General features: G+C 43.6%; 1 protein-coding gene across 3 annotated transcripts in view; it reads left to right on the plus strand.

The window, feature by feature from the left end:
• The window catches only part of jarid2b (jumonji, AT rich interactive domain 2b), a 106292-nt gene that overhangs the window by 73150 nt on the left and 6055 nt on the right, over window positions 1–27087 (plus strand). For 2 of the 3 annotated variants that reach the window (XM_041053376.1, XM_041053378.1), the window contains exons 4-9: window positions 453–676; window positions 11350–11568; window positions 15118–15362; window positions 20941–22393; window positions 23518–24122; window positions 26817–26909. In XM_041053376.1, the coding sequence (XP_040909310.1) occupies window positions 453–676; window positions 11350–11568; window positions 15118–15362; window positions 20941–22393; window positions 23518–24122; window positions 26817–26909 (2839 nt within the window). The remainder of the gene's footprint in view (window positions 1–452; window positions 677–11349; window positions 11569–15117; window positions 15363–20940; window positions 22394–23517; window positions 24123–26816; window positions 26910–27087) is intronic. The other variant, XM_041053377.1, reaches the window with a different exon arrangement.

Here is a 27087-nt window from a genome sequence, read left to right on the forward strand (position 1 = left end):
TGTGTGTCAATGTGTGTAAAAGAGCAAAAGTGTGATTTTAATCAGCTGCGGACAACCTTCGTTGGCTGAGATGTGTAGAGATGAATGATATCAGCACCACAACACACCAGATACACAAAATATACTGTAATTACACTGGGCTAATATAGTAGCAACTTCTATGTGTGTGAGTTTTTGTGTATGCATGTATTTTGTTATGTATAATAATATTTGACTGCATAAAATCCATGTGATTTATTGTTCAAATAAGCCCATAGTGCTTTATTCATGTGAACATAGAACATAAAATCTGGTGAACTGTATTAAACTGTCCATTATCTCAAGCAGTCATGGCAGCCTTCTCGTCATGGTTTTCCACCCCTGTCAGTTGAACACTGATATGCTCAACTGTAATTAAATGCCACATATCATATTGTTCACACTCTCCCTCTTTGTTGTTTTCTCCCTCTCAGACCTCGGCTCCAGGCTCAGAGGAAGTTTGCCCAGTCGCAGCCCAACTCGCCCAGCAGTACGCCCGTCAAAGTGGCCGACCCAGGCAGCCTGAACACCGGCCTGGCCACCGTGCCCTCCTCATCCCTCTCGTCGCTCTCCTCATCATCCCTGTCCTCTTCCATTCAGGACCTGTCCAGGCGCAAGCCCAAGACGGAGGACTTTCTCACCTTCCTCTGCCTCAGAGGTAAGGCACAGCAGAGTGGAGCAGATGGAGACATAATTACATGCACACCTACAACAAGCAGCAGAGCTGGAGGGATGTTGTTGAACAAGGAAGCAGCAGATATGCCTCGTTTTAATATTAGAGGGTTTTATACAGGTCCAGGACACAGGTCTCTGCTTTATATTACCTCTGAGGCTGGACAACATTTTGCTACTGTTTAGCTGTCTTTGGAAAGGTCTGCAGTATGTAAGTGTCTAGTAGCAAGTGTACGAACACACCCAAGAACTGCCAAATATCAGGATGAAGCCTTCCCAAGACCTGTCATACTGTGTGTGCAGCCCAGTGCTGACGTTCGGTAACTCCGAGATGGATTGTCTCATATAAACAACAAGGGAAACCTGAACTGTGGTCTAGTGCTTTATTCTGCTCTTTATTTTTGACATACACACAGACGCACAAAGATGCACACGTAAGCAAATCAAGACTACATATTATAAGTTTTGTTAAGTCAGGTTTTAATCACCCTCCACCCACTCATACACACACACACACACACACACACACACAAAACCACACATACATACTACAAATAACTGTGTACTTGCCCAAGGCAAAGATTATCCTGCATTTCATCAGCTTACACGTCTCCCCATCCTACCTCTCAACAACTATCTGTCTCTTTAACACCCTGCCTATCACCTACCACAGCAGCTGTTCGTGCACAGAGTACTCACACAGTCACGCACTCTACACTAAAAACACAACACAGGTTCATTGACACTATGTAGCACCTTTAATGTCAAATGAACTGTAAAAGCCATGGCAGAGCAATTAGCAGTTTTGGTTGTGTGTCTTTGTGTGTGTGCGCACATGCCACAGATAGCAGCATTGTTAACTAGGAGTGTCTTTGCAGGAGAAACTATTTGGGTTAAATTCAGGCACTAAGATGTTGTCACACTCCCAAATAAACTGCCCCCCTGTACATACTCACAGAAGCTTAACAAGTCCTGTTCCCTTTTCCTCTGAAGTTAATGAAGTACTCATGTTACTTATGATCTATGCTCTGCTGGCCAGCAAGCAGAGAAGGCTAGTCCACTGCCAGGACGCTGCAAAAAGTTTCAGTTCTGCTACAGCTCTTAAGTTCTGCTTACTGGTACTTTATTTGCTGAGAAAGTGTCACGGCCAAAGACCCATGAACTCCCTTTACGTCAAACCCTGGAATTTATAAACTCAAGCCTAGGTGAAACCTTTTAAAAAGAGAGAGATTTTAAGGTTTTAATAATGTTCCAAAATGATGTAACATTTGCAATAATAACAGCAAAAGTGCTTTTTAAGCAGTAAGAGACTATAATGGTTGATATGTAGAGTAAAATTCTTAAATGTTGCAGGATTTATGTGCACCTTCAAATGGGTTCAGCACTAAAATTTCTTATAAAACAGTTGCTCCTTTGGCAGATTTTAAACAATAATATGCACATTTCTGGTACTGACATCACATAGTGTGTAGGTACCCTGCGAGGGATATATGTCTACATAAAATGTAAGGAAGCACACTGACCCTATACACCAATAAATTACAAGCTTTACCTTCCATTCATGTCTGCCTCAAATCGTCCTTTTTCTTGTGAAATATAAAAGAAGAGGGAGTGTCATATTCAAGGCCTGAATAATAAAAAGTTTAGGGCAATTTTCTCAAACAACCTTGGCTGTGACTTCTCGCTGCTATCTTAATGTTTTCCTTTGTTGAAATATCCCTCTCACCTTTTTTCTTAAACATGTCCTCACACCCAGAATTAACTCATTTGGAAGACAAAATGCCTCGCTTCAGATTAATTTACTGTTATCATTATTAACCTCTGCCCAGCTCACAAAGTAGGCTAAAGATTCAGGAGAGGCAAATTTAGATTCAAGTCTGTTGGGACGTGATGGCTATACGTTGCTGTTCAGATGAGAGAACTCCCATTATGGAATGTCATTTTAACCTTACAGGACTCATTCAAGACATGTAATTGGAGGTTGCTAAAACTGACTGAAGCCTTCGGTGAGAGGGGCTTTGATTTGCATATATAGGCCAGGATGTTACATAGGCTAATGATATAATGTCCTGTATACTTTGAAGTTGAGCTTATTCTAAGCTCTGGGTGCTAAACCAACCCCACCCTTATATGTGGAGTGGTAGACTAATTAGGTGCAGGTGGCTGGTCCTGGCTCAGTTTTTGCTGTTTTGCTTTCTTTATAATTAAGGTTAGGAATGGTGCTTTGCAATCTGATTTCCAGTCCTTGTGTGTGCAGGCTCTGCTGTACTCTACTGCACGACTAATTCTAATTTTAGAGCTAGGCTGCTAAGCTAACGATTGAATGGTTTTCCACTGGGCTTTTTCCACTCTGCTGCTCCCTGCTTTACTGCTGTATTTATAGACCCAGTTTAGCTCTGTGTGTATATGCATATATATGTGTCTCTTTGTGTGTCTGCTATCCATGCTGAGAGGATGACATTTTCCTGTATGGGCTTCTTCTGCTCTGTTTTTCCCCTTGGCCTCTCATATGACCCATATGCTGGGACCCTTACCAAGACAGGGACATGGGAGAATGTCAGCAGAACCCTTGAGGTTGTGTGTCTGTGAATGTGTGTGTGTGTGTATTCAAGCATGTGTGTGAACAAAAATCCACACTCACCACTGATGTTCTGCTTATCTCCCGTGTGCCCTGCCATGGTGGGTGTGCGTGTTAATGTGTTCGCGTGTACCTGCACACGTTCAGCATCCAGGAAATGTGACGCGACACAGCCTATGAGGATATCTGTGTTACCCTGGTTAATCTTTTCAAAGGGACTCAAGTCTTTGATATCGTCTGAAACCCCCAATCCCCTTTAAGATTCTGATACATGTCTCTGGTGATCTGACCACCACACACATTAGGCTCCTTCATGTCTGCTCCCAAAATGCCTCTGACAGATTTGCTAGCCGTGTTATGGAAATCTCAAATCCATTATCTCCCTAATTCCCTTTCTTTTCCTTTTGATTTTGACTTAGTTTTTGAAGTTATAATGGGACATTTAGCAACATTTCTACCCTGAAACCCCATCAGTGGTGATTTCTGGGATTCGTCCCAGGTCAAATGTTCACAACGTGTAAACACACACACACCCCTGCACCCCCACACACCCACTGCAGTATTTGCTTATCTTATCTGGTAAACATTACGCATCCACCCCAAAGCCTTCTATCTATCACTTATTCTGACAGCTACATAAAAGTGGTTAAAACATGAACAATTTGAAGAGATAAGGTAAGCAAAAAAAGAGAGAGAAGCAGTTGTTGAGAAAGCAGGACTCTTGTGTCTCTCAGTGTTGTGAAATCACAACTAACTTTTCCAGCATTTTGCATCGTGCTCATGTACCTTTGCGTCTAATTTGAGCTTGTAATTGACAGCATTTTATTCTCTTGGGAGTTTTTTTTTCATGATAATGATTTGGCTGGCTGCTGGTGGTGGTATTGTTGCTGTATCTGAGAAAAAGTTATTTTCAATTCCTCAAGGGGGGAGCAGGGGTACCCGATTATTCTGATGCAACGTGGGAGTAACCGGACAGAGAAGCGAAAAACAAGATTTCTGTCTACTGTATAGAAGGATGCACACCATGTATGCTCACCTCCCACACTGTCTAGGGCCTATATTCTGCATTTATCTCACTGCTCATCTCTTTCTCCTACAGACACACACACATCTATACACGCTGACGCTCACACACAAGCCGGAGTGCTCAGTCCCTGCCTGTGTTCTCAGAATGGTGTTTATGTGTGGTCCAGGCCTGTAGTTGGGCTGTTTATATCCATGGAGAAAGCCATTTGGGTGGTAGCCAGACAGTCTGCCTTTGGCCCTGTCTGCCTCTGGTAACCTAGAGGGTGTAGTGCTGTTGCTGCCATAGTGGGGGCAGCACTGAGAGGAGAAGAATAAATCAAGCAGTGCAATAGATTCAGAGCGAAGCGCTCAATATGTGCCTGCTCCACGTTGTCTTAGTCATTCAGGGGTTTCATTTCAAATTGAGATACCTACTAATTAGCACAGTCTTTCAGGAATGATTGTTGTCGTGGATGCAAACTGCACAAATTATGGTATTGGTGGTTTCTAACCTTTACTTAACTTTTTTGGCAAGTGTTTATTTTAAAAAAATATTCAACACAGGATATCAGTAATCTTTGTTTTCCACAATTTGTTTTATGCCTTTGAAAAATAAGTTATTTTCCCAGGTTTATTCTCAGTTGGGACAAACACACACACGCACATGCATACAGTATACTCATTGACATAGATGAGATAAGAATAGATTAGGGAGTAAATAAACAACTGTCTGCACACACACACACTCATAGAAATGAGTCTCTTACATAAGACTCATTTCCAGGAGTGTGATTTTTTTTTTCCTGTGAATTTGTGTGTATGTGTCCGTGTGCCAGCATGCCAGTGTACGTGTGCACCACCACTGTGTTTCCCTCTTTGCCCTCTGGGCCTTCTTCCATGCCTGCCAGCCCCAGCATGGTGCCTCTCTCTCTCAGGTTCAGCGAGTCCAGCTTCTTTGCTCTGCTTACATAACCCCAAAGCTCTGACCTAGTGAACCAAAGACCTTGGATTCCTAGTACATGATTACATGTGTGAGGCAAATGGGGAATTAAGGAAATTATGCTTGAGACCTCCATCTTTGTAGCTAGATTGTTAAATTTGATTTTGTATGAAGGTATTTTTATTGTCTGAGAATCTTGCTTAACTAGAAACATATTCTCACTCCTGGGAATAGAATTTCAAGTCCAACAGCCACTCATGTGTCTCTCAAGTGCGTTGCTGCTGTGACAACCGAATTTCCCTCAGGGATGAGGTACTTTTCTCTCCCTTTAATGTATGATTTCTGTTTGATTAAAGCCTGGAAACTGTGTAGAGTTGTGACTTTCTTGTCACAGCTGACGCTGCGCAGAAGTTTGTAGTGCAACACCGGCTAATTCTGTGTTCTCCCCCAAGAGCGGAGCCACTGTTTGTGGGGTTAATGATTTTGCTGACATCCAGGAATGTCAATTGGAGATGTAATCCCTCTCTCAGTCTCTCTATCTCTCTCTCTGTTTCTCCCCTAAGAGACTGATGAAGGGTTTTGGCAGAGCCCAGCTGTAGGAGATAACTTTTCCTCTCCATGCCAGAAAACCTACATTTGTCTGACCTTCTCTTAAAAACAACACTCACGCTTCCTGTGCACACATGTGGCATTTTGTTCTAAGTCGGCACGCCCATATGCCCCCATGGCAGCTAAACCCTCTTGATTGACTATTTAAATTGTCCTCATTGTTTCAGTTCCAGTTAAGGGGACAAAAGAAGGGTAGCCAGAGAATGGAGGGTTTGTAATTATGCTCCCCACCCAAAGCCCCGTTAAAAATGACAATCCTAATAGACTCTTTCAGACCTAATTATGATTTGTCTGCAGTCGGAATGAGGTGGATGAAAAGCTGGTGTAATTGGGGGATTGGGCTCAAGCCCTGTTGGAGATCTTGGAGAAGGACTGAGTTGTGTTATTTCACCATGTTTGTGTGTTTGTATGTGTATTCGTGTGTATGTTTTCTGGGAGCTGATTTACAGAACCCATCTCTGGCACAGAGATGGGTTCTGTAAATCTCTTGTATCGCCCCCAGAAGTATTGCTGCCACTCCTGTAGTCGGAATGCAAGTGGTCGATATTGGACCACTAGATCTTTTTGGCGTGTTTGTCTTTCTTTGTCTCCTCTCCCTTCTCCCTCTCTCCTGAATCCTAGACAGTCTTGTCTTGGGGATCTTGAATATATTAAAGGAGACAGTTGTGAGGTAGTGACATCTGTTTCAGTCTGTTGTCTGGTCCTCGTCTTCTACTGTAATGCTTCTTTCTAACATTCTGCAGCTTTAAAAAATACAGTATTTCTTTCTGTCTCCCATTTTCATTTTCAGGTTCACAGTTTGCAGTATAACTCTTCCTCTTTTCAGTTTCTACTCCATATGAACAGTCGTCTTACCATCCTTCTGAGGACCTTGTATTGAATGTATTTATTCCCAAAACCCCATCCCTGCCCCAGATGGATAAAAGTACTGTAAAGATACACACACTTCCACTGCTGTGTTTGCAAATTTTTACTTGATCATGTCCACTTCCCTGCACCCCCAAGCAAACACACACTTCTCCCTCCATTTCTGCCCCTGGGCGCCCCTGAGGTCTGTTTGCCATTGGCCTGCTGACCCCTGCTCAGGGCAGTAAATTACAGCCATTTAGCTAATGAAGCAAGTCATTAGAAGCTGATTGGGCCAGTGTGTGTGCCGCCTCGGTGTGTTTGTTTGGTCTAAGAGAAGAACGTTTGTTCTGTCGCCAGGATAAACGAGGTGTCTGTGCTGCGTCTTTGTTCATCGTTAGGTGCATGTGTGTGGCTTTTTGAATATGTTATTTTGTATGGCCCTGTTCACACCTGGCGTTGACATGCATCTCGGATGATCCAATTGCAAGTGGACAGCTCTAAGTACAGGTGTGAATGTATGTATTGTTTTGATTTCTTCTTTCCTGCAGACCCTGCATGTTAGGAGCTTTGCTGCCTCCTGCCCAGTAAAAACAACAGCACATTTAGTCTTTGCAAACAGAATTGATGTACGTGTTTATTTATATACAGAGCGGAGAAGTAAGATCCTATACCAAGTGGTCACTCGAGATGCATGTGGCGACATATTCTAATGTCAGGTGTGAACGGACGTACTTAGAGCTGTTCACATGTGATCGGATCACCTGAAACACATGTTAATGCCAGGTATGGACAGGGTCTAAGTGTGTGACCCAACCAGGAAGAGCCGAAAATTAGACAAAGTGACACTGCTACATAGGTTCAACCACTTATAAACTGAATCCTGTTCAGATGCCGTTTGCGAAGAAACTGCAACAGAAACACACATTGGACTTGTGCTGTCTGGGCCTCTTACTTAAAAGCTGCAGTGGGAGAGTCTACACCTGCTAGCAGAGCAATAGCTCCTACCATGTGGGTCATTGTGGATTATGTAAGAGCCATATTTCACCATTTTTGAACAGTTACTTTTTGCTCTGTAGACCTCCTTTAGAAGTTAAAGAGAGCAGGTAAAACTCCATTATTATCTGTTCAGGGAATCTGCTGCCACTACAGATTTTTTTTCTTTCCCTTGCTCTCTGAGGAGATAATTAGAAACTGGCAGAGCTGCTGTGTGAAAAGTGTGATCCAAGGCACAACAAGATTTATTATTACTAGGCTCTACTTTTCAATGTTTGGAAAGATATGAGCATGATATTTAAACTAAGCTTACAAAATAAATGTGAAGTGACATGTGGTAACCACAGATCCCCTCCGACTGGCCAATAATAGTTGTAATCGCACTTTCAAATGAAAATGAATTGATGTGGTTTAGAGGAGAATAATGGAGTAATCATTTCAATATGCTTATTATCTATCAAATAAACATCATTAAAGAAGCTGATTTATGGCAGTTTGTTGGTACAGAAAGAACAGGGATTTTCTAGCTTTTGTTCTCCTGAGTTATTTTATTGTCGTACTTTATTCTGCAGTGCAGGCTGTTTAAAGTAGAATGCTTCACCAGTACTGTGGTGTGTGTGGTACTGGTTAACAGCAGTTAAGCCTTACACCACGTCTTCTCCTTTGTCATTAGAAAGCCCAGGCTTAGTCAGGGTGTCATTTAAGTACTAAGGATATCCTCACATATGCACTTACACACAAATGTTTAGTGTATCCAAGCCAGGCTCTTTGCTGCAGATGTGTTTGTGTGTGTGACATTGTGCAGATATCGATTACACAAGGATGGTTACTAAACAATAATACAGCCCACAGCAGCTTCAGTGCATGGTTACATTACTCTCACTGATGACCTAATGAATGAGCGTATTCTCTTCAATCTAAAACATATTGTCCAAATAGAGACTTTGTGAACTACTTGTGTAGTTTTGTTGCTCATTTCTGTCTTGTTCTAATATATAAGATATCCCTTGTGTCAGTGTAGAAGAAAATTGAATTATTTTGGTGTCCTCATACTTGTGTTATCTCTGTATTTTAATTAGGCCACTTAATAATGTATTGAATGTGTAAAATCTAAGATAAGTATGCAGCACCCTCCATAACAAGTGCGCTAATTAAATAATTGGATCGGCTAATTCTTAATTCACTCGGTGTAATTTTAAGTACTCTCAATAGCTTAATGCAGGCTAGTTGGATTCAGTCTGTTTTTCAGAAGCTTAACATTATTTTAATTGTCATGTAATCACACATTTCTTCCCATTAATGCCCTTTAAACACTGTGCCCCCTAAAAAGGTAATAAAAACCTCAGTAGTTTGCTCATGCGATACAATCGATTTAGTCATAAAGGACTCACAACTTCATAAAATCCAGTGTTTCCTGCTCATAAACAGCCAGATTAAATTAAAGCTATGTTGCATAACTGCACATTCTTGTTAACAATAAACTAACAATCACAAACATACTTTGTAAAATTACAAATCCTAATTGTACAAATTTATTTTATTAAATTTTGCAGACTGTTCCAACCTTTTACTAATCTCTCAAGGTTACGCAGACATGCACACATATACACAGACTACTGGTGTGAGGAAAAGGTCCATATCCTTCATTTATCTCTTAGCAGTACTTGGCTAACAATAAAGAATAGGCTGTCTTGCCCATATCCCATACTGTGTGTATATAGGGAGGGCTCATAGTTGCAGAAATCTTATGTCTTCTTCATACTGTCCATGTCCACTGTAAGAAATAAGGGAGAAATCTGTTGTTTGATGCTAAAAACCCTTTCCAAACTTTAGCCAAAGATGATACAATACTTCTGAATTACAAGTTGATCAATTCAAGTATTTTTCCAAGTCCTTTAACCCTGATCTTGAATTTGAATTCTTTGCCAACATGACAACATATGCTTGTTCTCACTTTGCCAACAGGTCATCAGTTTATACTATAAAACTCAACCTCAGTCCACATTAGTAAAAATAAATTCAGACACAGATGTTGTTTGGTGCCAACACAGTTGGAAGCATGGAGCGTGACCCAAACAAGCCCGCTGATTTTCCTCTTGCGGTGAGAGTTGGAAGGCTCAACTAGGTTGTCAGTTCAGAAGCTATCAGTACAATTCATTTGTGGCAAAGATCAGCACATTGCTGAAAAGATTTTTATGATGTTTCTGGAAGCCCACTGAGGCATGATACAGTAAAATAAAATAATAAAGAAAATAAACCCTTAGTGATTTACAGCTCGGCCCATGTATATATTATTTCTGTCCAAACATACGGTGCCAGTCACTGCTGCTCTCCACAAGGCTCCCTTCGTTGTTGTTTTTTTTTTTTTTTTATTCCTGCATCTGTATGACTGAACCAGCTGTTTGCACACTGATTTACAAGTGCAACATTATGAGATTTAATAACATAGCTTTGGGCTTTATGACCTTTTATGAGAGTGAGTGTGTGTCTGCATTCAGCTGAGGTAACATTATAGGCTATCCACTGCCAAACACCATTTACCTCCTCCCAGCATGTATTGAGCTAGATTTCTCAGATATGACAATGAAAGTGATTGAGTGTGACAGAAAAAGGAAAGAGAGAGAACGTCAGTTTTCTTCTCCAATAGGGGGAGAGATTGACAGTAATCCTGTTTTGGAAGAGTGAAAGCGACAGATTTGGGATTAGCTCAGCAGCGAGAGAGAGAGAGAGAGAGAGAGAGAGAGAGAGAGAGAGAGAGAGACTCTTACGTTTCTAAAGTAACTGTTTTACAAAGTTTGATATTTGAGCTTGTGTACAGTATATATGTCTCAATAAAACTGTCAACATTGAGAGTCTCTGTGGGGAGATGGCTTGTTATATACTCCTAATGCTCTTGCTTCAGTTGTAGCTATCAGAATGTGTTGCAAGCCATCCCCTCCCTTTCCCTCCGCACCAGTGATGTAACTAAAACCAGCACCACACTTTTGACATTTGAAAAGCATTGTAACATTAGGGATAAGGGATAACAAGATAAACACCAGAAACAAAGGTCAGGGTCAGCTGATAAATGATATGTCCATAGAGGCAGCTTATTAATGTGAGATTTAAGAAGCAATGAAATCAATAGAGACTTAGCCTGATTCAGAAAAAGTGCAAATGCTGTTGAGGTAAAACTGTCGTGGCTTTGCAAATCATCCGAACATTGTGCTGTGTGTGTGTGTGTGTGTGTTTGTGCATTTCAGTGTGCGAGTGAGTGCAACAATGGCGCAGCGATGTGCAGAGCAGTTTACAAAGCATCAATAGGCCACCAGCTGGGATAATAACAGATGAAAAAACAGCAGCACAATCACCATTATTCACAAACCCTTGAGCAACTTCTATTTTTACATTAATATTTCACCACTTACACGTTGATGTTGACTCATCTGCAATGTCTGAGATTAGAATGAAAAAAGAAGATATTTTTTCCACACATGGGCACCGGGGGGGCGGGGGGGTGTTATATCTTGGACATAGACTTTACCTACAGTAAATCTGCGCTTTAACAGCTTTTTCTTATTTCAAATTGTAATGTTTCTTTCTCTTTTCCTTTCCCTTCCTCACTCCTCCCCCAACCTACCTCTTCATTATTCATTTCCCTCTCTCTGTCCCTTTCTCCTCCTTTCCTCCACCTCTCTGCACTCAGGTTCATCGGCACTGCCCAGCAACATGGCCTACTTCGGAAGCTCCCAGGAGGAGGAGGACCTGGAGGAGGAGGACGAGGAGGAGGAGGAGGAGGTGAGGAACGGCGGTGGTATCCACTCCCACGGTGGGGGAAGCAGCAGCCAAGCCTCGGCCTCCTCCTCTTGCCACTCGACACCCCGCAAGGGCAAGCTCCCTGCCAGGCAGCCGCTCAATGGGCATGGTAAGGACGCGACTAGAGCTTGGAACAAAGCATGCCATATTTTTATTACCAACACACTTCTCCTGTCTTCACACACTTGACAAGGGAATGGTTTCAATTGATCTAATGCACCACAGAGATACTGCCAGTGTTTACTGTCTGAGAAGAAGGGGGTGAGATGGTGAAGTTGAGGGAGGGGAGAGAGAGGAAAATAAAAGACAGGGTGTGCAAGAGTGTTGTGTGTAGGGGATGAAAGTGAAGGAGGAGGAGGAGGAAAAGATGGGGCACACTGAGGGAGGAGAGAGATGGATGACGGGGTAGGTGAGGGCAAAGAATAAAGGGGAGGAGTGAGGAATGATGGACCAGAAAAATAATTAGAGAGGAATTGAAAGATCCATTTTGAAAGAAGATTTTGAGAGAGTGAAAGATGGATATTTACAACAGAGGGAGAGAAAAAACTTGCTCCAAACAGGAGCATAGAATGAATCATGGGACAAAAGACAGAGTAGTAGCGCTTGTCTGTGTGTGTGTGTCTGTGTGTGTGTGTATCCCTGTTTGTGTGTGTGCGTGAGCAATTTCCTAAGTTTGCGCTCTTGTTTTCCACTGCAGAGACGGGCTAAGTCACATGGGATAGCAGAGCAGCTCATCGACTCTTTCCACCCCAATTAACACTTAGCTTGCTAAGCCCTAACAAGGTGTTTATGCACACACTGCAACAGCTGGCCGGGGCCCTCCACACACACACTCATTCACAATGCAGTGACAGCATGCGTACACCCCTTGGGTCACATAAACATTTGGATGAGTGCACATATACACACTTGTGCTCAGCATTTAGGAAATTGCATGCATGCAATTGAGCCTATGAGAACAGACTCGTACACAATCCCAACACTGAGGACTATAAAAACAAGTGTGCTGCAGAGATGTAATCCCGAAAAATAACACTTAATGCTGGAAAATCCTTCAAACAAATAATCTTACTGCAAAGGCAGAAAATCATACTTTCAGGGCTCAGTCACGGATAAAAAATGATAAGATGGAGATTTTTTTTGCAGTGTATAAGGTAAAACATGTTTATTTAATAGAATCCAAAATATTTCTCCCATGTCCCATTTTTATTTACAGTGGCATATCGTGTGTTTATGGTCCATCCATTCATCTTGTAGTATTCAGTCCACAGTTTTTTCTACTGAGCATTACAGAAACGATTTTAACCTGGAGGCCCTCTCTCCCTGGCAGACATACAATCCTTCCGGCCAGGCATTTCCCTATGAAACAAGGGCTGGATTTCATAGTTCCTCCTTTCGGCCCTCCCTGACTCTCTCGCTCTTTCCTTAGTTTGTAGAATCACCGCCAGAAAAGTTCAAAAGGTGAACGCTTTGCTCAGCTCTTTCCTCTGTCATCCTCTCAAGTGGAATGTGGAGGAGGAGAGAGACTGGTGGGATTAAGAGTGAAAGACGGAGATAGGTCCATAGATTTGCTTGCGTTGAACTCTCGGAGAACTGTGCTCTGCTTTTGTGTAGTTCACCATCAAGTGCCTCAACTCACATCTACTCCTCTCTCATTCTCACAGGAACATTTGTAGCTGCAGCGTGAAACATAAACTGTACATTTGCACATTTCTGTATAAGGAGCACGAACAGTAGGATAGTAAAACCTGTTTGAACAAATCCAGGCTTGTAGTGTGCATGAGGACAGCTTATTCTCCCTTCTTATCTCATATACCAACACTGTTTGCAAAGCAGCTTGGCGCCTTCTCTGTGATATGCTAAATAAATAGATAAGAGGGAAATAAGCAGATATACTTTGTAGGGGACAATACGAGATGAGGGGGTTAAGGACACAAACGGGCGTTTGTGTACATTTGTAGGTGTGCACACAGTCAAGACTGGGTCATTGCTTCAGTGTTTAGACAGTGTTTATGCTGTGTTGGATATCAGGCACACACACACACACCTTGGTACATTTTGCGGTATTAAGATAGGTGTCAAACGTGACACTTTAATATGCAGCTTGGGCCGCTCTCCAGCATGAGCAGGGTTATATGGGCTCACAGGGAGGAGACGGGAGGGGAAGAGAGGAAGGAGGAGGGGGAAGCAGTTGAGGAAAAGGAGAAATAGAATTAGTGAAGGAGAGAGAAACATTTTATTCTGGGAGGTAAAGAGAGACAGGAAGGGCCCTTCATTGTAGGCCATTCATCAGCGTTCCATCTCTCCACTCCTCTCTCTCTCTCTCTTGGCCGTGTGCCATGTTGACATAGCTAAATTAAACAGCTTTTATTGGGCTCAGTTTCTTGCTTAGCTCACTTCTCAAAATGTCAGGATTTCTCTCATTTTTCATTGAACCAGGGGCTCAAGAGACACATGGACGCTCACTTGCGGTTTTGAGGGGATACACACATACAGTATAACACACACAAAAACTTTTGCAGACAGAAACACACACTGATGCTCAAAAATCTATATACAGATCGTGTAACACACTTCTTGCTCTCCAAAGTATGCTGTGTATTGCATGTGCACTGTAAATGCTCTGTGTGTTTGTGCTGTGGCCTCCTGTCATTCTTTCCATTCAGCCTGTTGATATTAAAATGCCATGAAACTTAAAATTGACCGTCATAAAAGCTGAAGAGAGAGCTATTGAATGTGTATGTTAATTGCCTCGCTCCTGTTGGAGCCGCTTAGCATCATCCCGGAGGGTTGATGTACTCGACGTCCATTTTGAACAGGTTCATTGACATGTAGTATAAAGACGTTTTCATGCACACCTTAAATCATGCATATTTTACTGATTGGGGGCTATGTGTTAGCCAAAAGCCTGTCACTCCAATGTTTGTGCGGGCTTTTCCACTTGTGGTTTGGTGCCAGGGGTTTATAAGCCATTCTGCACTATGCTTGAGACTTATGACCACATATTGGCATTGGCATAGGTAGACGGTAGTCTGAAACAGCATAGTATACGTCCTATTAAGGGTATTTAGACCTTGGTAACTGATAGGAACTTTCCACAGTCTCTTGTTTGCTTTGCAGGGGCTTAATTTTTTTACTTTGTTTATTTATTTGTGACCAGTTGTAAACATTAAGAATTTAATGTGAGTTTGCATAACGTGTAAAAACAAAAAAAAAAACAAAAAACTTGTAAAATGAGAATATATACCACATACATTCCTAAATTTCAACAGTGAATCATGCAAAGCTTTGATTTGCTTTTAGAGGAAACCCAATGTCTTTTTGTGATCTTCATACATAAGATGTCTGATTCATATGCTGAGAGAAGTTTTTCTAGACAACTAAAAGCTGTTAACGGCATTATGAATGGTCACCGGTCAAGAGACAATACAATATTGCTGCCACATTCAAATTCCCACAGCAATTTTCTTCTGAGACCATTTCTACTAAATGTTATTTATTTATTTTTTTTTCATTTTCAAATTATTTAAATTTTCAGATAATTTCAAATCAGCCCCCCCCCCCCCCCCCCCCCCCCATCTAAAAATTCTCCTCCCCTGCATTAACTAAAAATCACAAAAGCAAAACTCTTGATTCTTCTGTTTCTCTTCCCCTCCAGTGTTCAACAGTCACGGTAAAGCAGGGACCAGGGAGAGTCCGAGGCCCAAGGCGGGGACCCACGGCAGGGACGCGCCTGCCCCGCCACTGCCACCCCCTCCCCCTCCACCTCCGCCCCTCCTGAGGGAGCGCAGTGAGCGGGCAGAGGCACGGGAGCATGCCAGGGAGCAACAGGCCTTGGCCAGCGGTCGAGGCTCAGCCAACGGGCTGCCACCGAGGAGGGCTGCTGAAGAGCTACGCAAGCAGGTACTGTAAGGCCAGGGAGGGAATACTCAGACGTGGACTTTCAATAAAATGATAGGTGCCATAACATGCTAAATATGACACAGAAAAGAAAAGAGAAAGGATGAAAGCATTTCTATAGCTTTTCCAAGAGGGCCCCTAAAATGTGACAGCAGCGTCTATGAAAAGCATGCTACTATGTGGACATTTCTATGGGAGGTAAATGGTTTGCATTAGCTTTGTTATAACTGGGGATACACTGGAATATTCTGTATTAACAAGCTGGAGGTGCAGCATGCTTGTTTGGCTATTATGCCTTTTGAAATGCCCCTCTCTTTTGACTCCTCTCCTCCATTTACCCATGTGCCACTTTTTTTTTTCATCTTCCTCTCAATAATTTTTCCTAACTACTCCTGTGCCTTTCTTGTCTCCCTCCTACACTTTCTTTTTATTGCTCATTTCCTCCTTTGCCTTGCCTTCTCCACCATCTCCGTTTTATTTTCCTCTCTTTGTGCTGGTCCTATCTTCTTGTCTAGCCCACTTTTAACTTCTCCTCTCCTCTCCTCCATCGTGTCTGGGAGAGTAATGATTGTGTTTTGGCCTGCCGCGACTGCAGCTATATTTAGTAGTGCTGGCTAGGGGCTGTGAAAGCCTGCCTCCCTCTATGGTACTTAGCAGGTTTCAAGGAACCCCGCAAAGTGAAAGAAGAGGAGGAGAAGGAAGAGAATGGGTAGAGGTGGCTTTATTCAGAAAACTGGCATTCTCATGATCACATTAGCTAATCAGAAGTAGTTGTTTGCTGAGGCAACATGTCTTTTTCTCTCATCGTGTATCTCCCGCTTTTGCCCATTTTTCTTCTTTTCTGTCTTCTTTCCCATTTCCTCTCCTGCCTCTTCCTTCTTGTCGAATGCCAACTTCTGGGCAGTGTTTTGTTGTTGTTGTTGTTGTTGTTGTTGTAGTAATGTGCTGCTACCGATGCAGACTCAGGCATGTGTTTCAGGTTTTTAAAGTGGCTGGAATTGTCCAGTAAAACTGACAATGAATCTCAATGAGAGCGACTGCCTGCCAAGACAAACTTCAGCCTAGCTTACTCACTAGTCTTTGTTCTGCATCTCTTCCTCTACACTCTCTCTCTTTCTTTTTCAATTCGCTGTTGGCACCCTGTGTGATTCTTTTGACTCCGCTCGTACTGTGTATTTTGTTTTTCCTCCTGCACTCTCACTCCACCTTTCTCTCTTTGTATCTCCAGCTCTCTCCGTCTCTTTCACTCATTTTCTCTTCATGATCCACTCTCTCACTCTGTCGCTCTCTCTGTTCCTGTGTCAAACAGACGGATCTTGCCCTTGACAACATGGCTCCAGTCATTTGGAAGGATTAGTGCTTTTTTTTTTCTCTTCCTCTCCCTCCAATTAGCATGAACAGTATGTGTGTCAACCATGTGTGTTCAAGACACACACACACATTTATACACACGACCAACTGTGAAAAGCCATATAAAAGGTTAAGTGATTATGTAGCCGTAAAACGAACTACGGGTTCTGTGTGTAAAACCGAAGGCTAAAGGCATTATCATAATTCAATTCACTGTGATTCAGTTCTCCCTAATTTAATAGCAGCTTGTATCAAAAAAATACATGCGCCGTAACAGGACCTTTTATAGAACAACATGATTCTATCCATTTTAATTAAATAACAAAAGTGGGGATGTCAGCAAAGCAGCTTTACATAGCAGTGAGTGCAGGTGGGGTGTGCAGGGCCAAACCATTTAGCCGACTCTGCATCATTTGAAAAGCACTCCGCACCTTCTTGTTTAGTTGTTTGTTCGCAGACATCCTCAGTTAACCTCCCTTATGCTATTACAACAGGTATTTAATTACAATAGATGACAAACAAACCACTAAAAATGAAATGCTCATTGAGGATAACGTAACGTTTCCCTTTCTTTTTTTGTAAAATGCGTTTTTTTGCTACTGTACTAAATGTAGATCTCTCCCTGTAAGTTTGTGAAAGGGGTTTTTGCAGTGTGTTTTATTAGTACAAGGCTTTCATAGTGACCTTTCTCGAGCTGCTTAAAAGTCAACCTGCCTAGGGCCGCATCACGTCGCGCCCTAATAAGACAGCAGAGGGGAAAGAGGGCTTAAGCCGGATTTATGCCTCACCGTCGAGGTGTTCAGGCTGTCGCACCATAAATAAGTCCAGTATAGGAATTGATTTATAATTCAGCATAAGATTTAAACCACTGATTGTCATTGCACCAACATAACACATGATGGATGTGTTGGATGCTATCAAACTATGGAGTGCATTCATTATCTAGCCAAAGTTATGGTGTTTACATTATTTTACGCTCCTGGTGATAGAGATAGTTGTGGCGAAAAGAAGGCGTACACTGGAAATGGTTTTGCTAGATCATAAAAAAAAAGAACATTTCTGAGCATGTTGTCTTCTCTGTCAGCAATGTCTGGTACCTTTATTTTCCTCATGTGTAGTTACATTTTTAAAGAGGTGCTTGTCAGAACCACCGGTGCCTTCGGTGGAGCGAGAGAGGCTCCACTACATCCTGACAAAGAAGTCGAAATTTGGCCATGACCATCTGTGATTTTAGATTTTTAAAAATGTAAGTTTTATTCAGTTGTCCTCAGAATGATGTAGTAAACAGAAAAATGCCACACGTGCAATCTTTTCCTGCATCTTGCTACTTTTGTCAGTCAGCAGGGCTTTTCAAGGGTTAAACTTTCTCCTGTCTTCTTCTATCCTCTTGCTGGCCTTCTCTCGCTGTCTGTCTCTCTCTCTCTCTCTTTACCCCCCTCTTCTTTTCAGGGCCGGCTCCTGCAGATGTTGCCTGTTAAAAATCTTCCTGCCAGGCCTCAGCTGGGCTATAGCAACACATGATGTCATCTAGACCCACCTCCCTCTCCCTCCCCTTTCCCTGCTCACGTGCGACCAAAATCCACTCCAGAACAGGCTGCCTGCCTGCCTCTGTGTGTGTGTGTGTGTGTGTGTTCTATTTTTTCTCTTTTGGCTTCATTGTCTTTCTTGTTCTGTTCATCGTCCTTTTCATTTGGGTTTGAATTCTCTCTACCAGTGGCTTTTAGGAGGAATGAACTTCCGTATGCTTTGACTTATCCGTTGTTTCCTTTCTTTCTTTCTATCTTTCTTTTTCTCCCTCTCATTCTTCCTTCCTTCCCCAGCATCATTCTGTATTACTCTGTCTCTTTTTTCTCCTCTCGTCATCACTCTCTTGCCATCCTCCTCTTCCACCAGACCAAATAATTAAAGAGAGAAAAGTGAGGGAGACTTACCTTTCCCCCTTAAAGACAGCTGGTCCGCTGAGCCCTCCTGTGGCAGGAAGTGGTCATGACAGCGCGTCTCTTGGACTCAGCGCTTTGTCAGCAAACTGAGGTTGGATGAATATAGCAGCTGTCTGGACAACTGCTGCATAGTAACAGTGTAACATTAAATAAACACACACATTGAACTTTGTATTGATTTGGCTTATAAAACAATAAAGTCATAAGTCAGTTTGAAATCACAACGTGAAGTTTTTTGGACATACAATACAGTATGTGCCACATGAAAACAGCTGTGCTCTTTAGGTAGCACTTTCTGTGCAGCCTCATATTGTTGCTGCATTCTCTCTTTTGCAAATGCCCCTTTCTTCCTCACTCTTTTCTTGTTACCCCTTGTTTTTCTATTGTGAGGCGTGTGTGTATGTTCGTGTGTGTGTGTTGGGGGGAGTGATTGACGGAGGCAGGGTTAGGTTTCAGTCCCCCCTTATCTTTTAATGGCCTGGTCTTTGTGTCGGCCCCCCGCCACCTGAGACGGACACAATACAATACATGTGCATGCACACACACACACACACACACACACACGCACACACATACACAGACACACAAGTGTGACACAAGAGCCCTTCAAAGGCAAACCTGTCAATGGGCCGGCTGTCACCTCCCTCCTGTGGCGCCCCGACTGTGATTGATAACTCCATCTCTCCCATCCTCCTTCATTTTACTTTCAGCTGGTCACACAGATATGGTAGATAGATGACAGTGAAACATGATTATAGATTACATTTTTAGGTCTTCTAATGACAGTCAGTGATCTACGATGGCTTATGTCTAAGCGTGTCTATCCCTACTTTGCTTAGATAATTTGTTGTTTGAAAATATTTTCAAAATAAAATGTAACCAAACACAGAACGAAAATATACACGCTTTAAATTAAAACATCTATAGAACATTGAACACCAGCACAGTCTATTCAGATATTAGCAGCCAAATAATGATCTTTAATTTTTTTCCTAACACTCTGTAGGGCCCTCTCTCACACACCAGTGAACAGGAAGGGAGAGAAGGAGAGGGAAAAGGGGAATGAGAAACTCCTGGCAGCACTGAAAGTGGGCTATGAAAACATAGAGATGAGGAGGGAGAGACAAAAAGGGATATTCTTAGAAATGCATAGTATAGGGGAAGTATAAGTGCATGTAAGGAGATGCAGGAAATAAAGTGATGGTGAGAAAAGAGCGTGAAAGAGAGTGAAGCCATCAGAAAAGGCCAGACTGCAAGAAAGGCACAAATGGAAAGACAGACAGAAATACACAATGGTTTTTAACATGTACTGAACCGGCTGTGAGGCTCTGTGCTCTGAGGGAGAGGGTGACCGTGCTCCCTCCCACAGCTGTAGCCAGCGAGCCAGCCATGGAACCAGACACCACTGTACCAAACCTCTGATCTGCAGCTCAAAGACTTCACACACACATTCACATGCACATACACACTCGCTCGCTCCCTTTCTCTATCTCGCTCCCATGCACACACATAAACACACAGGCTGAACCTTTATTCATAGCACAAAAATAGCATTTAAGGAAACCCATAGCAAATAAAAGGCTGTTTTTATGTTCTCAGATGGGATGTTATTCCATCCCAGTGACCCCACCTCCTACCTCATACTGTCCAGCCATCTGCTAACAGCAACCATGGAGCCATCCCTGCTTTCCCTCTCATGTCTACCATCTCTTTTTTTTCCTACCCATTCCAAATGGTTGTTTATCTCGGGACGTAGTGGTTTTGACAGCAGTTTTAGCTGCAGTTTACAAAAGTGTACTGCATTTGAAAGTATAGTAAGCTGGACAGTTGATTGGTTCCTTAATGAATAGCGTAGTTTTCCACAGATAGCTTTGGCCATTCATTGCCAGCATCTGAATGTTTGGCCTCTTCATTGTTGAGTGTGGGTGTGCCTGTGCCCTTTCATGTCTCTTATTGTAGTTTTTATGTAATTCTATTTGTGTGTGGGCATGTTTTGTTTTTATTGTGTTCTTTGTGCAATATAATACTAATATAATCTAACAGTAGTTCTAATTTTCACAGGCATGTGACCTAATACACAGTACAGCAGAGATCTGATCAGACAGAATGCTTTGAAATTTTTGAGCTCTGTTAGCAAACCACCGCATTTCCTTTCCATCAAAGATTCCTGTTTTCTAAGATCTTTCCCTAGTGTGTTTTATACATGATTGTTCCATAGCATTATGATAAACTGATTTAACCTGCTCATCTAATGTGTCCCTTCTCTCTCCCACTCTTTCTGTGGATCTCAGGTCTCTAAAGTGAACGGGCTGACGCGGGCAGGCTCGGCACAAGCTGTTGGTGGTGCCAAAAAGAGCCGCGACTTCCGACTGCCGTCCAAAACTGTGAAGAAGTACACAGCCACCGTGTCCAAGGGCCACGTCACTTACACCAAAGCCAAACAGAAAGAACTGGGCAAGAAAACCAAACTCAGCAGCAGCAGCAACAAACACAACAGCGCCGCCTCGGCACCATCGTCAGCAAACAATCACAATCAGCACAGCCAGCCAGCAGCCAGCAATGGGCTGGCCAACTCAGGAAAAGCAGCGGCACCAGCCCACCACAGCAATGCAAAAACCCGCAAACAGGTGCTACTATCCAATGGGCTGCACAATGTGGCTGCCGGTGCCCGCCTCAACGGGAGGCTAAATGGGCAGCGGCACAACACCCTGGCCAAGGAGGATGGGCAGAGACAGTGCCAGCAGGGCCAGGGGGAGTGTCCAGGTCGAGAGGGACTGCGCAACTCCAAGCGGCGTCTGGAGGTGGTGCTCAATTCAGTGGGGACAGGGGTTGTTGAGCAGAAAGCCAAAACCACTGGCACTGAGGCCAAGAAGGCCAAGCTTCAGCCGACTCCTCTGGAGACACGCAGCAGCAGCAAGAAGGTGGCCAATCAAGAGAAAGCTGCCACACAAATCACCACTCCAGTTTCTAATGGACATCAATCAGAAACACCCCCTTCTCCTAAACAAACTCCACCTGTTACCCCACCTCCTACTCCCCCTCCTCAACAAACCCCACCTCCTTCTACACCAGCAGCCAATGCGGAGCCGGTGAACCAGCGACCTAAGCGGGCATCGGCCGGCAAGCTGATGTTGATACGACAAGCACAGCAGCAGCAGAGCAGGTCTCATGGTCGTAACTCCTCCTCTTCCTCCCCCTCATCAGGCCAGAATCACCCACAGAACCCCAGTCGTGCCAGCACTACCTCAGACTCCCAACAAACCTCTGTGTCCTCCTCCTCCTCCACCTCCTCTCTACTTTCTTCCACCAACAGCCCCGGACAGCTCAAACCAGCAGCGTTGCGGCCTGCTGAACGTGACAAGGAGTGGGAGCGTGAGAAAGAGATGACACGCCAGAAGGAACGTGAGCAGGAGAAGGAGTGGGAGCGCCAGCGGAGTAGGCCAGAGGGCTGGGCAGCGCTGGGTGAAGTCCCTGTCTTCCGGCCAGTGCCGCGGGAGTTCCAGGACCCCCTGGTGTACTTGGATGCGGTGAGGGAACAGGCCGAGGCGGCTGGCATGTGCCGCGTAGTCCCGCCTCCAGACTGGCGACCAGAGTGCAAGCTGAGCGAGGAGATGCGTTTTGTTACACAGGTGCAGAGGGTCCACATGCTGGGCCGGCGCTGGGGCCCCAACGTGCAGCGGCTGGCCTGCATCCGCAAGCACCTCAAATCTCAGGGCATTACCATGGATGAGCCACCTGTCATTGGTAAGTGAGCTAAACACACACATGTATATATGAATGTACAGGAGGTGCTTGAGACAACAAAACAAAAAATCTAATTAACTAAGAGGACCAGAACTTTTAAAGGAGTGAATTCAATCCTCATTCCAAACTGAGGCCTCCTCTCAGCCCTGCTTACACTTGTGATTGATTTTCTGTCACACCTTTTGTGGAATGTAAATATAAGAAAGAGATAAACTAGATATAGTACATAAAAAGAAGATAAAGCATGAATACCTTCTCAGCATCCTGCAGTTTTTGACTGTTTTGTCAATCTTTCTGGGCGTTATGACGTGATGACAAAAGCCATCAGTAAGCAAGCATCACAAATATTGTTATTTCCATTGGTATCAGTGGTGCTCTGAAAGCTCCAGTGGCATTCCGCCTGATTTTATCTTCCTGTTTATTGATGACAATAACAACGTGGAGCAACTCGGTGAGAGGCCTGACGGGCTGCAAAAACAACATTTCCTCCAGATTGCCTTGTCACCTTCCATTTCTCACAATAAAATCAGCGTTTTATGGAAGTTTAAATGGCCCCACTTCAGACAGAAGCTGTATGAGTGAGTTTTCTAAATGAGCATATGCATGCAACCCACGAATGCAGATACATTGTTGTTGAATTTTAATAGATTTACATGGGTTGGTGTTGTGCACGTGCGGTGCTATGTTTGTAGCTTTTGTGTACAGCTGTGTACAGATTAGTCCAGAGTGAGTACAGTTATGTGGCTGTTAGCCAGAGAGACCTGGCAGCCAGTGACCCAGAGTGGAGTGGCTTCAGCCAGCCAGGGTGCCCTGGTTCCAAATGACTTCCTTTACTGTGCCCAGCAGATCAGTTCTGCATTAACAGTAATTTGTGTCTCCGTTTGGCGCAGCGATGGTTCAGATCATTTTGAAAGTTGATAGCTGAAATGGCCGTTTCAAATCAAATTAACTAGGCTGGAGGCATGTTTAGCCACAGGAGCAGATGTTTCAAGATGGCAGTCTTCTTGATTCGATTTCATTTCTCTGTTTTTTTTTAACCTGAGCTTAGACAAGCAAAAACAGACCACTTCTCTATGTACACATTCTCTGAATTAACCTCCTCTTTGTCCTTCTGCTCTTCGCAGGTGGCTGTGAAGTGGACCTGTCACGTTTTTTCCAGCTCATCAATGACATGGGCGGCATGCAGCAGGTGATGGACCTGAAGAAGTGGACCAAGCTGGCTGACCTTCTGCGCATCCCTAAGTCAGCGCAGGACCGACTGGCCAAGCTGCAGGAGGCTTACCTCCAGTACATCCTCTCCTATGACTCGCTTAGCGCTGAGGAGCGCCTCCGACTGCAGGCTGAGGTGCTGCAGGAGAAAAAGAACCTGGAGTCGCGCCGGGGCCCTCTGGAGGGTCTCTTGGACTCCTCAGCACCTAGTGCTCTGGTCCTGCCACGCTATGAGCCCAAGAATGGGCTAGCAGGTGGGATAGTGGGAGGGGCAACGGGGCACCAGCGCACCAATGGAGTGTATAACCATCTGAAGGAGCTGGAGGCTCAGGTCAAAGCGGGCCGGCGCCGGCTCTTCGCTCAGGAAAAACAAGGCAAAGAGGACAGGCAGCATGGAGAGGAGCAGCACGAGGAAGACATGGGCGTTCTCAGTGACCAGCACAAATGTATTTACAAGGTGAGGATGAAGAAGACATTTGCTGTTTATGCCACACATTTGAAGCATACAGACAAGAGGCATGTAAGTGTACCTTTTTTTGGTTATTCTTTCCTTCTTTTTTCTGTTCTTTTCTTTCTAAAAGAGGTTTTATGGTCCTAACAGCTGTTAACTCTTAGTGACAACTGTTTCAGGGTCAGTTATTGGTAACAGCATTTGCTGTGAAGTCATCTTTGCATCAGAAGTAGCACTAAGGTGTGAGCACATCTTACTGGTCTGCCTGCCTTCTTATCATTGTTGTCCTTCTTTTCATATTGGTCTGCAAAAAGATTACTCATCAGCAAGACACTTTCTGTTAACAGTTTGTTTGATTTTTTTTGTCAGTTTTTGTCCTTCTCTAACAAGCTATTAAAGTTATTCTGATTCTGATAATGGCACAAAATCAGGAACATCCACATTTGTTCACATGGTAAATACCAGTCCTATTGTGGCTTGTTGACAGCACCTCAGCAGTTTTCAAAGGCCTCATTACTGCTCAGCCAGATGTCTGTCAACACACTACTATCTGAATTAGGACTAATGTCACACATGAGGTGTAATCAGTCTACACCTTTCATATTGTCACTACTAAAGTTTGAGTGTTTTGATGTCACCGTGCCAGTTCCTAAGTGACAAAATATGCACCCTATCTTTAAAAGGAGCTAATCTGTGCTATAAATTGCTACAGCACACTATGGCTGGGTTTCTCTCGGGGGACTGTGGTGTTAACTGCAAAGATGTTGATGCCAGTTGAAATTCGTAGTCAGTATTTTTAGTAACATTATCGTGCTAATAACAGTCATAGTTTCTGGTTTACAAAAGCAAACATAAAAAGTTTGCACACCTGTTTACATGCAGCAGTACTTGTAAATGTGTCATGCAGCTGCACTGTAAAGACCTGCTTTTTGCTGTGTGAATGAGGGACAGCAGTTTTTGTACCTTGTGGTTTTGTTACATATTTCTGTGCAGCTGTGTGTGGTAAGGTGGTCAGTAGTCCTGTGTGTGTGTGTGTGTGGATGTGTGTGTGTGTGTGTGTGTGGATGTGTATATGTGCTCACGCACATGAGATGTATTCCCACCTCCCCAGCCTGCTAGCAGCTGTGTTGATTCTGGCTGGCTGAAATGTAGGTCAGAGAGAAGGCAGCCCCCCCACCCCCCCCACCCCCCAAAACCAGCCCTTCCCCTCACCCCTGTCCCGCCCCCCTTTAAACCCCGCCTTCTCCAGCTCTCTCTACGCTTTAATCGAGCCCTCTCCCCGTGGCTCCTCTCCTTCAGCCCATGCTCTTGCTCTGAGCCATTTCCCCAGATCTCCAGTCCTCTAGCCGGCCCTCTTTCTCTCTCCAAACCCTCTCCCCTCATGCACTGTCCTCTTGCCAAATCCTCCACCTAGCCCCTCTTCCCCCCAGCCACAAGGCGCGTACGTGTATGCAGTTAACAGGCTAACAGTTCTTTCTGTATTTAGTAATCTGCATGTGCAAACACATACATCACGATATGAGAATTCAGGTTCTGTTGTGCGTACTGTATGCACACAGATGCAGAATGTGTTACTGTTTGTGTGCATGTATTTGCCACAGCATCTTGATTGAGTGAATCAGTAATAATTTCAGTCAATAAGATAACTTTGTTTCTGTGTTGGCTGTCTTTGTCTCTCACTCTCACACTGCACAACACTCCACCCTTTCTGAATCTGGATCCCATTTGATTTTTTTTCCTTCCAGTTCTTTTGGTAACTAAATCCCCCTGTATGACCTCCCTCTGAAGAACTGAGATATTGTCAGCAGACCTGACCCAGCACAGTCCATAGATGTCTGAGTTATAGAAGAACTATTCTGTGTAGTGACATGTGAATGGCTGTCACCATGCTGACAGGACAGACTTGTCTAAATATGACCCATCAATCTTCTCTGCAACTCAGATTTGTATGCCTTTTTCATCAAGAGTGGCCCCCAGGAGGAGGTTACATTTCACTTTTTCTATCAAGAGAACAAAGTGCATGTCAAGAGTATAATTATCTCTAATTACACCAGGAAAGGCTTGCATAAGTGCTGCTACTGACTGGCCCAAAGAACAGCTTGTCAGTGCTTACTAGGTCACTACTATGCTGTATTATTTAACTGCATTATTTTACAACTCTGTAGCTATTGTAATCATAAAAATAGAATGTCAGGCACTAAAAAAAATGGAGAGGAAACATCTGCTCACCTATGAAGGAAAAAAGAAAAGAAAGACAAACTGTCACTGTGAGGATGAGGAATTTGCAAGGTCATCTTTCAGCAGGATCCATACATCCCCAGGCCCAAGAGCCGGCAGATTTATGGCCACCTTCAAAGCTTCTCTGTAGCAGGAGTGTCCGTGGGAGACAGGGTCAAGTCCAGGCGAAATATATCTGGGGACTTATAGAGGGGGCGCAGAGGTGGAGACTTATAGAGAAACATAACATATGCATGTACAGTTGATACATTTCTGTGCGAGTACATGCATTCTTTTGACTGTAATGCTTTCCTTCTGACTTTTTGACTTCTACAAACATGGTGGGAAAGAGAACATGCAGTTCATTTATGTTCAGCAATATTTTCTTTGCTCATTCTTTTATTCACACTCCCAATTCCTATTCCCTGTAGTTGTTTTCCCATGACCAAAGACCATAAATATGTAGAGTCATGTGTTTCTTTTTTTTTTTCTTCATACCCCCGTAGCATGCTGTGATTCATGATGTTTAATGCCTCTTTGTTGCAGGGGAAATCGGTGTCTTTGACTAACTTCTTCAGGATAGCCCGGAACACCATGACCATGTGCTTTAACAAGGAACCAGGGGCTGCTGAGGTTGAGGTTAGCATGCTAACATTTTTATCAAGCTTGTTCTGCCTGTAAAGTTCAGTGACCAAAATGGCTTCTAGTGGCTTTGCTTAAAATTGATCACGCTAGTTGTCAGATGAAGCATCACCTGAAACCTGGACCCTGTTTCATGCATTCTTCTGCTGATCAGCTTTCCATCTTTTTTTTTCTT

This window comes from Toxotes jaculatrix, chromosome 13 (genome assembly GCF_017976425.1).
Source record: "Toxotes jaculatrix isolate fToxJac2 chromosome 13, fToxJac2.pri, whole genome shotgun sequence".
Taxonomy (NCBI): Eukaryota; Metazoa; Chordata; class Actinopteri; family Toxotidae; genus Toxotes; species Toxotes jaculatrix.